Genomic DNA, 15340 nt, shown 5'->3' on the forward strand with positions numbered 1-15340 from the left:
TTGTATGAGTGTTTATTTTTAATGTAGTTCTAGAAGATGGAGTAAGAGCTGGCTACTCCCTAAAGACATTTTCTTTTCCTCCTGGTGGATGTATCAAAGCATGGAGTACCGCTAATGATGAAACTAAGCCAAAGCAACAGCCTGGCAGCTGGATGACATGGGGGTGAGAGGGGAGTGAGGGACCCCAAATGGGTTCCCAAGGGCTCTCTCCTTTGGGAATCCTGGAGATGGGGGAAGAGGATCTAGTTGCTTTTCTTCTTCACCTCCAGTTCTCTGGGGAAGGAAATTTGGATATGGAGGCGGCTTTAGTGGCACCCAGGCTTGGCTTTAAGCAAATTGTGAGGTAGGCAGTTTCTCTCAGCTTCTCCTCCTCCTTTAGCAACCATTCCACTCCTCCCACTCCTCTTTATCCCTTCACCTGTGCCATCCCTCGTGCGTCCATCTCAGGAGGTGCACTCGTCTCACTTGGTGTGTGCCTGTCTCTTTAAATTTTCACCCCGATCACAACTGGCCAACACCCTCTGTGGCTTCTCAGCTGCTTTGGGAGTATTGCTAAGAAGCTCCTCCCAGGAAATTTACAGGTTCTTTAAATCTTTTCCCCAGGGCCAGCTTCCTGGGTTTCAAAATCCCCCTTTTCTTTGATAAATGACTACCCAATTAAGAGTGAATTTTGATGGCAACCTTCATGGGGGCAACATCTGGACCTGGTGTAGTGAGAAGAAATGTGCTTTGGATTTGCACAGACCTGGATTCCCATCCCAGGTCCTCCAGGCCGGGAGATCTACAACCTTTCTGAGCTAGTTGCTTCATCTACACAAAGGATGATAAAACCTGACTTGCTGAATTACCACTAAGATATTTATAAGAGTGCCCTATATGAGCTCCTCACTCAATCTGTACTAGTCTCCTTTTCTTTTACAGGGTTATTATGAGCATTATGTGAGGAGATAAATGTGAAAGGGCTTTGCAACCTATAAAGCTCTCTCTACATGTTGGGTTTTTCAAATAATAATATGTTAATAACACTAATAATAAAAGCACCAGTAGGTAAGGGGAAGAGCTAAATATTTTGGTGGAGATTTGTCATTTTTATAATCTATGAATTATAGCAACAGACATCATGACCATATGTCTAAAACAAACATCAGGACCCATGATCTGACAGGTCAAAATGCATTTGTTGGGGCAGAACATTATAAGTAGGAATTGCACCCCCCAAGTAAAAACCTTCAGATGTGTGGTCTCTGTACATGCAAATGACCATCTTTGATCCAGTGATCCTGGAAATCTACATTGCTGGTTATCAACTCATGATATTTTTCAATTCTGTTTCCAATGGCCAATAATAACAAAGGTAGTAGCTGAGTTTGGCCCCAGGTGTTCTAAGTTTGAATGTTGCTGTTTCCACTTGAGGACCAAGACCTACAAATCTCAGAAGCATTGCAGGGGTTAACAAATTGGCATAGAGTTCTGGAAAAGTTGACCAGTGTAGTTTATTTCTGCTTCAAACATGAAAATCACCCTCCCTAATATTGTGCTGGTAGGTAAAGGAAAGAACATTGAGCAAGACTGCAGCCCCTAGAAGAGTAACAAGCCTGCCGGAAATAATGGAATGTGCATATTGGCAATTAATTTCTGTTCATAAAACTCTCTGCTGCAGATACATGGGAGTTCAGTATGAAGAATAAACAAGACTGCTTTTGTGTAAGATCCCTTAGCTGCTGGGACCTTGGGAGTGCCTTTTTCCACAGGCCTTTTCATGAGGATTTTGCTCTTTATAACCTGTTATTAGGTTTCCGTTTGTGCTGCTGTCATTAATAGAATTTACATAGATCTTTCGGAATTTAAAAAGAAGTTTCAGATCAACTTGGTGCTTTGTGACCACCTAGAGGGGTGGGATAGGGAGGGTGGGAGGGAGACGCAAGAGGGAGGGGATATGGGGTTATATGTATATGTGTAGCTGATTCACTTTGTTATACAGCAGAAACAAACACAACATTGTAAAGCAATTATACTCCAATAAAGATGTTTAAAAAAAAAAGCAGCTTCACATCAAAATATCTTGTTTTTTACTTGTATTAATTTATTCACAATTATTTACTGCATTTATTGTTTTTGAATTTTTGAATTTTATTTATTTTTTATACAGCAGGTTCTTATTAGTTATCTATTTTATACGTATTAGTGTATATATGTCAATCCCAATCTCCCAAATCATCCCACCACCACCCCCACTCCCAGCACTTTGCAAAATATCGTATGTTTTCTTGACAGTCCTCCCGTTGGTCTTTACAATAACATTTTAAAATTTTTTTAATTTAATTTTTATTTTATGTTGGAGTATAGTTGATTTACAATGTTGTGTTAGTGTCAGGTGTACAACAAAGGCAATAACTTTTTTAAAGTATTATTACACAAATAAAGAAATGGTGGCTTAATAGTGAAGTAATCCCCAAAGTAAAATTACTAGGACTCCAATCCTCCGCTTTCTTCAGACAGAAAAATCGGGAGTAAGATCCTGGGATGATTACATGCAGTGATGTACCTGATAACTCTTGTTTCAAATATTGATCTGGAAGAAGAAAGTGAAAATGAGAGAGAGAGAGAGAGAGACGGAGGGAGGGAGGGAGAGAGAGAGAGAGAAAGCGTGCATGCGTGTGCGTGTGTTTAAGTCTCTGGCGTTTCGCCCATCCTTTCAGCTAAGCGAGGGCCAGACCTGAACCGCGGAGGAGCCTAGCGAGGGCCCCCAAAGATCTCGCAAACTCCGCCCCGGAAGGCCCGGCTCCTTTCCTGGAGGCCCCTTAACTCTAGTCCAACGGCGCCACGCCCCTCAGCCCGTAGCTAGCTCTGCCTCCCCGCGGCCCCGCCCCTCCCGGGGCTTCCGCCCCTCCCGCGGCTTCCGCCCCTTCAGCGGCCCCCGCCCCTTCAGCGGCCCCCGCCCCTCCCCGCCTCCCCTTAACCTAGGGCAAGACACTGCGCCCGTCCTCCATGTTCCTGCGAGCGGGTCCGGCCGGGCTGTTTCCGCTTCGCCACGGTCTCCGGCCTGTTCTGGTCGCCGCCATGAGCACTGGCACCTTCATCGTGTCTCAGCCACTCAATTACCGCGGCGGGGCCCGCGTGGATCCTGTGGACACCTCCGGCACCGAGAAGGCGTTCGAGCCAGCAACCGGTAACGGGACGGAGACCGGGCGACAGGGCCGGGGCGGCGGGGCGGGGAACGAGGCGGGGACCGGGGTAGGGGCGAGGGTCGGGCGCGGATTGACTCTCCCTCGCCCCAGGGGTGAACCTAGTCTACCTCCCTGGACCTTCATGTAGTGCATTCAGCAGACGTTTACAGAGCACAGGTAAGTGACAGTGTAGAGTATAAAGTTGTATGTGTAGGCAGCTAACGGTGCTGTGCAAACTCGAAAGCATGTGGACCGGACACGAAGGGGGTCGTAGGAAACTGGACAGGCTGGTGAGTTGCTCGACGGGGTCATGGGTAGTTTTACAACGGCCTGAACAGAGAGTCCACAAAGCCCCGGTGGGTGAGGTGGAGTCTTCGTTACTTCTTTTTTTTTTTTTTTTTTTTTTGCGGTAAGCAGGCCTCTCACTGTTGTGGCCTCTCCCCTCGCGGAGCACAGGCTCCGGACGCGCAGGCCCAGCGGCCAATGGCTCGAGGGCCCAGCCGCTCCGCGGCATGTGGGATCCTCCCGGACCGGGGCACGAACCCGCGTCCCCTGCATCGGCAGGTGGACTCTCAACCACTGCGCAGCCCCTTCGTTAATTATTAAATTTTAAGGTTAGGACTGCAGTAATGTCTTCAACCGTGCACGTAGCAGAGGAGTTCTAGAAGGACGGGGTGAAAAGAAACACTTGTGCCAAAATGGAGGAACGCGCACAGAGGTTTCTAGTTAGCGTGAATGAGGACTTTGTTGCCATCCCCTAGTGTTAAAATATTTCCGAACATGAACCAGAACTGGGAAAGGGAAAAAAAAATCCTGCTTTTATCCCGTGTTTAATGTGTGCCCAGCACTGTGCCAGGCCCTCAGTTTGCCCTGGGAGCTCCATAGATCACAAAGCAAATGAGGAACAGGTTTTTTGTTTTGGTTTTGCTTTGTGTTTGTTTTGCTGGGTGTTATGGGATATTTATGAGGAGAAAAATGTAAATGTTTGTGCCAACCAAGTGGTATGTAGCCAGAGGGATAAAACTGGATTTCAAGAGACTGGAGAATTTACATTTGACCAATAACACCAAACCACAGAGCAGCGACTTGTCAGAGCAGGAAGGGGCCACAGACACCATCAGGCTCTTCTTTAGGTAGGAGGAAACAGCCTCTTGACCCCCACCCCCATAATGATACAAAAGAAAGAAAAATTGCTCTTTATTTTAATTGCCTACAGTGTGTGTGATCCTTAAGCACTACCTTTACCAGTTGGCTACTTAAATTTGTAACAAATAGCAGGTTTGTGAAATCTCTGGAAAAAGCAGAGTCCCAGGTGTTCTTGTGGGAGGGGAAAAGAAACTGCTGACTTGACATCTTAAAGAATTCTTTTTAGTAGAGTCAGTCACAACGCTTGGGATTTGGGTCTAGAAAAACTGATCATTTCATATTTTGCCCAGGATAGGGAATAAGACTGAAATAAGAAAATGAGGGACTGTTTGTCTTTTCTCCATATTTGAGAAAAATTTTTTCTTGCTTTTAGGAATATCTTTTCTTGATATTCTGTTTATTAACCATATTCATCAAGTATCAGTATTATATGACTTGTATAGAACATAAACCAGTGATGTAAAATCAGAGTTCATAACCCAGGAGACGGAGTACTTTGATTTTGTAAGACCTCTGGGATTCTCAAACATAGTTAAGGAGCATTGTGAAATAATTGATTGGAGGTTAATGTTAGTAAACCCAAATGTAAAATAGAGGAAGGCAGGGGTTCTTACCCTGAAGTTCATGGTGTGCTAGGCAAGGGACATGTTCTCTCTATAACTCTGTGATACGGTTCAGTACATTTTTCTGGACAGAAGTCTGCAATTTTTATTAGATTCTTAAAAAGGTCAGCTGCTGGTATAAGGGTAGTCACTAAATCAAACCATACTTTAAAACGAAAAGAGGATCAATAAAAGGAAAATTGGATACACAATACTTTATTTAAAATGTGTGGCAACCAATTGAGATAACACTGACTTTCTCTGTATTTATAGGGCGAGTGATAGCTACTTTCACGTGTTCAGGAGAAAAGGAAGTAAATTTAGCTGTTCAAGATGCAAAGGCTGCCTTTAAAATATGGAGTCAAAAATCTGGCATGGAACGTTGCCGAATCCTTTTGGAGGCTGCCAGGATAATAAGGGTATGTTTTAATTTAATGTCTTCCAGAAAAGTCCTCTTGCACTGTTCTGTGAGTTCTTTATGATGATTTGCAGTTAGACCTTGATGCGCTATTAGGTGATACCTTTTTGATGAAGTAGGAAGACATTTCCATATGCTCACCTTGGTATGTACAACAAGCTTTCCATCAGTGATTTAATTCTGGCTCTTGGCTCCTTGTGACATCTCCCTCGGCAGGTTTTCTTTTCCGTCTTTTTTTTTTTTTTTTTTTTGCGGTACGCGGGCCCCTCACTGCTGTGGCCTCTCCCGTTGCAGCGCACAGGCTCCGGACGCGCAGGCTCAGCGGCCATGGCTCACGGGCCCAGCCGCTCTGTGGCATGTGGGATCTTCCCGGACTGGGGCACGGAACCCGTGTCCCCTGCATCGGCAGGCGGACTCTCAACCACTGCGCCACCAGGGAAGCCCTTCTTTTCCTTCTTTGTTGGAGTGATAATGTATCCTTTGTAGCTTGTCTCCTTTTCATTTTACTATGTATACCTTGTTTCCTTTTTACTTTTTCCTCTGATGACTCTTAAGTTCACTTTTCGTTTTCAGGTTTATTTTCTACCTTAGCTGCCTGGAAGATTTCATAGATTCATCAGTGTTCCCCTCTTAAGAAATAAAGTTTAGTTTTTTCCGTCTTAAAGAGCAAAAGTACTAGATTGTCATTACAGAAAATTAGAAAATTCAGAGGATATACACCAAAATATAAGTCAAGGATATCTCTCAGTGTAGGACTGTGATGATTTTTTTTTTCCTCATCAGTGTGTTATGTCAGAAACTGAGGGTCTAAGAGTTACCCTACTTGCAAGGTTATATGTGTGTTCTGACAAGAGACATGAAGCTTTCTGGATTAGGGAAAGGGTTTATTACAGCACCCAGATGCTGTACCCAGAGCAATACTTTAGCACTAGTTTTCTGAGTCCCAGTCCCCATGGGGTGATGCAGTGAGAGGCAGATGTTAACCCTGTTGCATGCAGTGGTTGCACCACAGGAGAGGAACCCTAAAATTATGAGACTCAGCTTATATGGGGGCTGCACATCTGCCCATTCTCTTCTCTGGAGAGAGGTTACTCATTAAGCAGATCTCATAAGGGGGGAAGGTGTCATTAGGCTTACTACCCTGGAATATAAGCAGATGTCTCCAGGAACAGGAAGTAGAGAGCTTTATATCTCCACATCGCTCCAGTGACCTCTATCTTTTGGGAGACCCTGTCTCTGCCTTCTAAGGCCTTTGTTTTTCAGTCAGCTTGTCAGTGTCCTTTGCTCAGAAAGCCTGGACCATGCAGTAGTGTCAAAATATTCCTGGAGAATTTTCTCCCAACAAGGTATTTTCTGCTATTAAAATTTATTTTTTATTTGATAGATTAAAAGTGGTAACTCAAAGCTGATAATTTATTATTCTGATTTGTCTCTCACGTTTTCCTTGTGCATAAGCATTTGGGCTGTAATATCTTCTTAAGAACTGGCTCCTTTATCATTATAAAATTACTTTTTAAATCCTGAATAATATCTAATTTTTTTTTTTGCTCTGAAATGGACTATCTGATATTAATTTTCTTTTCCTTTAAACTCTCCATTCCATTTTCTTTAATATCTTATATAATATTTTTACATATTACAGTCAAAAATATATTACTATATTTCTCTAAAGCTCTTGTCTGATGATCATACCCTGGATCTGCCTTTACCCAAAACTATTCCGTAACTAAACAAATCCCACCCTCTGACCACAGCCTACAGTTATAGCTCTCAGTTGTTTCTCGTAGTGATTTTTCTAGTTAATCGTGATCTGCATTTCTTTGCCCCTTCCATTTTTAAACTATGCACAATTATCTTTTATAAGATAAAAATATTTGATATTTTCCTACATTTTTAGCATTTCTAGTGCTTTTCATTCCTTTGGGTAGGCCCAAATTTCCGTCTGTTACCATATTTTTTTTTCTGCTTGAAGAAATTTCTTTAGCATTTTTTATAGTGCAGGTTTGCTGGAGATGTTCTTTCAGGTTTTGTATGTCTGAAAGTCTTTATTTTGCTTTCCTTTTTAAAAGAATTCTAGGTAGATAATTCTAGGTTGACAGTTTTTTCTTTCAGTACTTTAAAGATGTTGCACCGCTGTCGTCTGGCTTGTGTTGTTTCAGAAGAGAAGCCTGCTTTCATTCTTATTTTTGTTCCTCTGTTTTTAATGTTTTTTCCCCCTTTGGCTGCTTTTAAGATTTTTCTTCTTACCACTAGTTTTAAGCAATTTCATTATATCTTCCTTTTTTTTTAATTTAATTTTTTTTTTTATGCAGCAGGTTCTTATTAGTTATCTATTTTATACATATTAGTGTATATATGTCAATCCCAGTCTCCCAGTTCATTCCACCACCCCCCGCTTGCCCGCTTGGTGTCCGTATGTTTGTTCTCTACATCTGTGTCTCTATTTCTGCCTTGCAGACTGGTTCATCTGTACCAGTTTTCTAGATTCCACATATATGTGTTAATATATGATATTTATTTTTCTCTTTCTGACTTCAGTCTGTATGACAGTCTACGTCCATCCACATCTCTACAGTGACCCAATTTCATTCCTTTTTATGGCTGAGTAATATTCCACTGTATATATGTACTACATCTTCTTTATCCATTCATCTGTCGATGGGCATTTAGGTTGCTTCCATGACCTGGCTATTGTAAATAGTGCTGCAGTGAACATTGGGGTGCATCATTATGGCTTTTGATGCAGTTTTCTTTATATTTCTTTTGTTTGGAGTTTATTGATCTTGAATCTGTACACTTACAGTTTAGTTAAATTTGAAAAAATATTGGCTATTATTTCTTCAGATATTTTTTTTCTGCCCCCTTTTATATCTCCTCTTCTTCAGAGCCTCCAATTACATATATGTTGGGCTGCTTGAAACTATTCTACAGTTCACTGATGCTCTGTTCATTTTTTCCACAATTTTTTTCCTCTGTGTGTTTTATTTTGGGTAATTTCCATTGTTATGCCTAAAGTTCATCTATCTTTTCTTCTATAGTGTCGAATCTGCTATTAATCCCATCCAGTGTATTTTTCATCTCTAGAAGTTCAACATGAGTCTTTTTTGTTGTTGCTCCACGTTGCTCCCTAACATGCTCATGTTTTCCTCTGCCTTCTTGAGCACATGGAATATAGTTATAATAACATTTAATATCCCTGTCTACTAATTCTGTCATCTCTCAATTCTGGTTCTGTTTCTATTGTTTTTTTCCTCCTGGTTAGGCATTATATAACATTCCTACATTTTGCATGTCTGGTAATTTATTACCAGTAGACATTGTGAATTGTATGTTGTTGGATGTCGAATATTCTTGTACTTTAAAAAATATTAATGAACTTTGTTCTGGGACACAGTGAAGTTACTGGGAATCAATTTGATCCTTGCAAGGCTTGCTTCTGTGCTTTGTTAGGTATGACCAGAGAAGCTAATTTTGCCCCACTACTGAATACCTTTTTGAATACCTAGCTTGATGCTCTGTGTATTAGTGAGGTTTTTCTCACTGTGGCTGGTGGGAACATGAACTATTTCTGGCCCTGTGTGAGTTTGGGGGATTTTTTTCACCTTTTTGGTTAGTTTTTTTCCTGGCCTTGGGTAGTGTCCTCACAACTGACCAGTTCTCAGATGAAGACTTAAGAGGGATCTCTGGGGTTCTCCTGTGCAGCTCTCTTCTGTCCCATACTCAGCCTGCAGACTGTAGCCATCACATACTCCCTGAACTCCCAACCTGTTTCCTCAGCTCAGAGTATCTGTTGGGCCCCACCTAAGTTCCTCCTCCCTGCTCTGTGATGAACTCTTTCCAGGCAGTAGGCAAGAATACGTGTAGGGCTCACCTCATTTGTTTCCCTCTCTCAGGGATCACTGTCCTGAGCTGTCTGTCCAGTGTCTGAAAATTGTTGTTTCATGTATTTTACCTGGTCTTTTTAGTTGCTTAAGGTGGAGGCTAAATCTGGTCCCTGTAACTCCACCTTAGCTGGGAGCCCATTGACTCCTAGTGAAGTGAATGGTTTTTAGTATATTTATTGGTCTTATGTTTCCTTTTTCACTTTGAATCTTTTGATGCTTTTTATCAGATTATAAAGATCTTAATGGTAGGCCCCAATCATTTCTTAGTTGGAGTGTTCTTATGAAAGTAGCTATCGTTTGGCTTTAAAAGGAGAGAGAAAATGTGTTTTAAAACTGTGATAACACATTTACATATAAAAAGATTGTGTATATAGATTATGCACTTGCCTTCAGTGACTGCTTTGCTCAGCTCTGCCTCTTAAAGCAAGCAGGGGCTCAGGCTTGTCAGGGTTTAGTGGGCATGTCTTTGCTCAGGTGGTTCTCTTATAAAAGCTAAACACTGAGCTTGCTGAGGGGTTTGAAGTGAAGGAGAGAGGTGAGTCACCTGCCCTTTGCTTCTTCTCTTTCATCCCAGAGGACCCCTGGTCAGGTCACATGTGAAGCAGGGTGGTGGAGAGGATGACAGGGGTAGATAGGAAGTACATGTTTCCCAAGAAATACTTAACAGCAGTACATTGTCATGGTGGACAGTTTTGTTTTGTGATGACTCTTGTACTAGTAGGGGCAGGAAACTTATATTGTTTTCCCCTTCTCCCTCTGCTCTCCTTATTCTGGGAGGGTAAGCGAATACCGTTTCCCTGAAAGCAATATTAAGTATCAGTAGAGATCCACTTGGACTCTTTGATAGTTTTCGTCAGGGACTTTTTTTGATGATCCTTGAAGGTATGTTGAAAGATCTCATAATGGCTTTTTATTTTATTTTTTAAATTTTTGGCTGCGTTGAGTCTTCATTGGTGTGCGCGGGCTTTCTCTAGTTGTGGCGAGCGGGGGGCTACTCTTTGTTGCGGTGCATGGGCTTCTCATTGAGGTGGCTTCTCTTGTTGCAGAGCATGGACTCTAGCTGCGCGGGCTTCAGTAGCTGTGGCACGTGGGCTCGGTAGTTGTCACTCATGGGCTTAGTTGCTCTGTGGCATGTGGGATCTTCCCGGACCAGGGCTCAAACCCATGTCCCCTGCATTGGCAGGCAGATTCTTAACCACTGAACCACCAGGGAAGTCCCTCATAATGGCTTTTTAGAAATAACCTTTTTGTGAGGGTAGAGAATGCTGGAATAAGACAAGAAAAATCTCAAAAGGCCAGCCAATAAATTGAATTTTCTCTTTGAGTTCAAACCTTGAAACAGTCCTCAAAGCTAATTGCCTGTCCATTGTTTACCAAAATAATAATAATAAAACTTCCTTTCTTAGTAAATATTCCAAGGCTTTTCAGCAATAGTCACAGATTACTTCCTGTCTGTCCACTCTTGTATTAATGTGGAAGACAACAGCATTTCACTTTTGCCAGTTTAACATTTCTTCATGTGTTTGAAGTGTAATATACTGATTCATCAGTGTATTCATGCTGATGAGTGAACCAGTACCTACTTCCTCTTTAGGGACTAGTTGCCTTCTTGCATTCTAGAAATGTAGTTTAAGTCACTTACGGTTGATCATGCCTTTTGAAAATGTGTTTCATGTTGATCATACTCAACAGATCCAAGAAGGGGAATAACTTACATGTAGTTAAAAACTGTTACATCAGAACTGATGCTTGTTGTCCTTCTAGGTACCCTCTTTCCAGTATCAGTAACTTGGGAAACAAGTTAATTGTTAAAAAGTCGTTTTGGTGAGTGTAGAATCAGAGAAAGAGAAGGTAAATTGCTGGTTTAAAAGGCAATTTATTTTAGACTGTGTTGAATGTAAACAAATTATCCTTTCTGAAGGAACATGTCTATTCAGTAATTGCAGAATTTATTTAGAAGTTACTAACTTCCTTTTTTATGTTTTTTGTTTTTTGATTTTGTTTTTTCTTGGTTTTTTGGCTGTGAGGCATGTGGGATCTTAGCTCCCTGACCAGGGATCAAACCCGTACCCCCTGCATTGGAAGGCAAAATCTTAACCACTGGACCACCAGGGAAGTCCCACTAAGTGAGACTCCTTGAAGTGAGCTCCTTGAAGGCAGAGACTGGACCTATCCTTTTTTTCTTAGGCAATCATTCCGCATTTGTTACTGTCTCCACTTCACTTAGTTGTTGTTCTGGGGTTTTATCCTGTTCCTTCATCTGGAACATATTTCTCTGCCATCTCATTTTGTCTAACTTTCTGTGTTTGTGGTCTCTGTTCTGCAGGCTTCAGGGTTGTAGTTACTCTTGCTTCTGGTGTTGTCCCCTCGTGTAGGAGGCTGGTCTAGAGGCTTGTGCAGACTTCCTGGTGGGAGGGACTGGTGCCTGCCCACTGGTGGGTGGATCCGGGCTTTGTCCCTCTGGTGGGCAGGGCCATGTCAAGGGGTGTGTTTCGAGGTCGTTGTGGGCTCAGGAAGACTTTAGGTAGCCTGTCTGCTGATGCGTGGGGCTGTGTGCCCACCCTGTTGGTTGTTTGGCCTGAGGCATCCCAGCACTGGAGCCTATAGGCTGTTGGGTGGGGCCAGGTCTTGGTGTCAAAATGGCGGCCTACAGGAGAGTTCATGCCAATGAGCACTCCCCAATACCTCTGCCACTAGTGTCCTTGTCCCCACAGTGAGCCACAGCCACCCTCCGCCTCCCCAGGAGACCCTCCAAGACCAGCAGGTAGGTCTGGCCTAGGCTCCTATGAAGTCTTGGCTTTTTCCCTGGGTCCTGGTGCGCGTGAGACCTTGCATCTGCCCTCCAAGAGTGGAGTTTCTATTTCTCCCAGTCCTGTGGAGTTCCTGCAGTCAAGCCCTGCTGGTATTCAAAGCCAAGTGCTCTGGGGGCTCCTCCTCCCGATGCCAGACCTCCAGGCTGAGGAGCCTGACATGGGGCTCAGAACTCTCACTCCTCTGGGAGAACCTCTGCAATATAATTATTTTCCAGTTTGTGGGTCTCCCACCTGGCGGGCGTGGGATTTGATTAGATTGCGAATGTCCCCCTCCTACCATCTTATTGTGGCTTCTTCTTTGTCTTTGGATGTAGGATATCTTTTTTGGTAGGTTCCAGTCTTTTTTGTCAATGGTTATTCGGTAGTTAGTTGTGATTTTGGTGTTTTCATGAGAGGAGGTGAGCTCAAGTACTTCTACTCTGCCATGTCTGGAATTCAACAAATATGGAATGAATGAATCAAAGCACTTTATACCTCTGGTCTTTGTAGAAACAGAACATGTCCAAATATCATTATCAAACTGTCTTTTCATGTATTTCATACTGATTTTCATATTCCTCCTTCCATCTTTTCTGAGATTTGTACTCAATCTTGATAGAGTTTGTGTTAATTAGATGCTTATGTTAATTTCTGTTGCTATTTCGCTTCTGGTAAGCCTTACTGATTATCAGTTTTAGTAAGAGAATGCATCTTCTTGTCAATTATTTGATTCATCTTTTATGTATGTTTAGATTTTGACCACAATGTTTATTTTAAATTGGATCCATAATAGCAAATATCTGTTTCTTACATATTCAATATTTTGATCTCCTTTAGGGGCATTATTTAGCTTTTCTTTTTAGGTCTAATTTCCCAAACTTTTTCCTTCATCCCTGGACTCTCTTACCTCTAAGTTGTATAAACTACATCTGGAAACAGTATTAGAAAAGAGAATTGATGAGTACTAAGCATTAGAAAATAATTGTCTTGTGATTATCTTATGATTTTAACATGCTGCATTTCTTTGGGTGAATTAAAGCCGTGGGTATATAACCTTTTAAATGCCGATTGTGTGTTTGGCTGTTTTGTACAGTTTTCCTAAGTAAGGACTGTTTGTTCTTACTCTATACATGCAAACACATGCACATGTATCTATACATATTTATACAGATGTACATATATAATATTTATTTCTCAAAACATTCCTTTTCTAATTGATCTTGAAATGAGGTGTTGGTCTTGTATCTGTGACAGTTACTTGATGGGGAGAACAGGGTACTGTTTAGCAATAAGTTTTATTTCTCTTCCAAATGTCCCATTGCCATTCCTTCTGTTTTCATTGAAAGTGAAAGCTGTTTATATTTTTAAAAGTTGGGCAATGTATTCTGGTTTGACTGTTGAATGTGTTGAGGTGTATGGTAATTTGTCTTAAATCTGGTCTTCTGTTTCACCCAAAGGATCGGAAGGATGAAATCGCCACTGTGGAGACCATCAACAACGGCAAGTCCATCTTTGAGGCCCGCTGGGACATTGACACTTCCTGGCAGTGCCTGGAGTACTATGCAGGCTTAGCGGGATCCATGGCCGGTAAGCCCTCACCTGGCCTTCTGTGACCAGCTGACAAGGAGGCAGGAGAGCAGAGCCTGGGGGGTCAGGGTACAGATTTTGGAATTAAGACAGGCCTGGGTTAAAATCCTGGGCTTATCACTCTCTACTTCAGTGACACTGAGAACTACTTTATCTTTCTTTATTTAAACTGGAGATGGTAATCTCTATCTTCTTGGTTATTATAAGGATTAAATGAGATGATGTATGTAAAGCACCTAGCCTCATACCTGAACTGTAGAACAGGTTGTGGAAAAACCAATTCTTGCAAGAGTCAGTAAGTACATCATATTTATTAGTTTTACCTACTTAGCAGAAAATTTTCTTTGTCTAGGAAGTGTACATCAGTTTACATGTCAGCTGCTTTAGCAGGGCCCATGAGGGCTGTGGGGAGCCGGAAGTCTGAGGTTTCAGGGTCCTCAGATTCTTCAGCTGCTGAGCCTTTCCCCATTTCTGTTTCATTTCATCTAAGTTATGTAGTGGATGCTTGGTTAATTTTTAGAGGGTTATATTGAGTTGAACGAACATGGTTTTGAAGGATAGAAAGGACTATTTACGTGAAGAGAACATGCAGAAGCAGTGTAAGAATGACTAGAATGAACAAAAGAACAGAGGTGGCATGAGCCCAGTGGCTGGGGCCTGGGAGGGGGCTGGTCTGACAAGTCCAGAGTGAGTCCAGGTGCTGGTGGAGTCTTGGGACAAGCGGTACTGCACTCTTCTCTACCCTCTTTTTCCGCTTAGGCGAACACATCCAGCTCCCCGGCGGATCCTTTGGTTACACCAGAAGGGAACCACTAGGGGTGTGTGTCGGAATAGGAGCGTGGAACTACCCCTTTCAGATCGCCTGCTGGAAGTCGGCTCCAGCTCTGGCTTGTGGTAAGAATGGATTATTCCTCTACATGTGAGCCACCCTTTCTCCCAGGACACGGTTTCACCCCTGCCCTACCCCTTAGGGAGCTTTGAGGTTATACACACAGACCGTGTCTACATTATTCCCATTTTTATTTAATTTATTTTTGTTTATGGGAAGGAAGAAAGTTAATTTTGGTCTTGGAGGTCTTTCTTTTTTAAACTGTCAAATGAATTAGATTTGTGCTACTTGTAAGTTCTCTTCCTTTATGGACAAGAATTCTGGGCATGAATTTCTGTGTAGGGGGTAGCACTTAGGAGTTTTGACTTCATTTAGGAAGCAGAAGATAAACTTCCTCCTTCATTTATGTCTTAAGAGAAGTGATAAACAAGGCTTCCATCGGAGAAGCTTTGGCTGGTTAACAAAAAGTTTTCTCATGCTATTTAAAGAGAAGAATCTGTCGGAAAAGAAGACATCGTACCTTAGAAAAACTGTCAGGTTAAAAAAGCTTTACTATTAGGACACTATTGAAATGCAGCTTTTTTCTTTTTGCTGCTTCACGTTCTTTTTGCACATTTCTCTGTGATAGAGGAGAAATAGAATTAAGTTACTAGCTTTGGGTACTTGCATCAAATTAATTAACCTTTCTGGTCTTCAGTTTCAACTCTTATAAAATGGGTCTGATCATACCTACTTCTTACTACTGTTGCAAATGTTGAGATTAATATATGCAAAAAGGCCTAGATATGCAAGTGTAAGGTATTATTGGCTGAGACACTGCAAGTGTGTGGCTTGGGGTCTGTTTAATGAGAGAAACCAAAGTGGGAAGAGCAAGATATATTTACTTATTAATAACATTTTTGACCTAGCATTTGA

General features: G+C 42.1%; 1 protein-coding gene across 3 annotated transcripts in view; it reads left to right on the forward strand.

Moving 5' to 3' along the window:
• Window positions 1-2950: 2950 nt before the first annotated feature.
• ALDH9A1 (aldehyde dehydrogenase 9 family member A1) overlaps window positions 2951-15340 on the forward strand; it is a 28780-nt gene continuing 16390 nt past the window's right edge. For 2 of the 3 annotated variants that reach the window (XM_089911766.1, XM_022563267.3), the window contains exons 1-4: window positions 2951-3169; window positions 5189-5334; window positions 13467-13596; window positions 14356-14490. In XM_089911766.1, coding sequence (XP_089767892.1) covers window positions 2989-3169; window positions 5189-5334; window positions 13467-13596; window positions 14356-14490 — 592 coding nt within the window. In that variant the 5' untranslated portion in view covers window positions 2951-2988. The remainder of the gene's footprint in view (window positions 3170-5188; window positions 5335-13466; window positions 13597-14355; window positions 14491-15340) is intronic. The other variant, XM_022563266.3, reaches the window with a different exon arrangement.

Source organism: Delphinapterus leucas, chromosome 1 (assembly GCF_059928025.1).
Source record: "Delphinapterus leucas isolate spDelLeu-1000000601 "Yukka" chromosome 1, BTC_Dleu_Yukka2, whole genome shotgun sequence".
Taxonomy (NCBI): domain Eukaryota; kingdom Metazoa; phylum Chordata; class Mammalia; order Artiodactyla; family Monodontidae; genus Delphinapterus; species Delphinapterus leucas.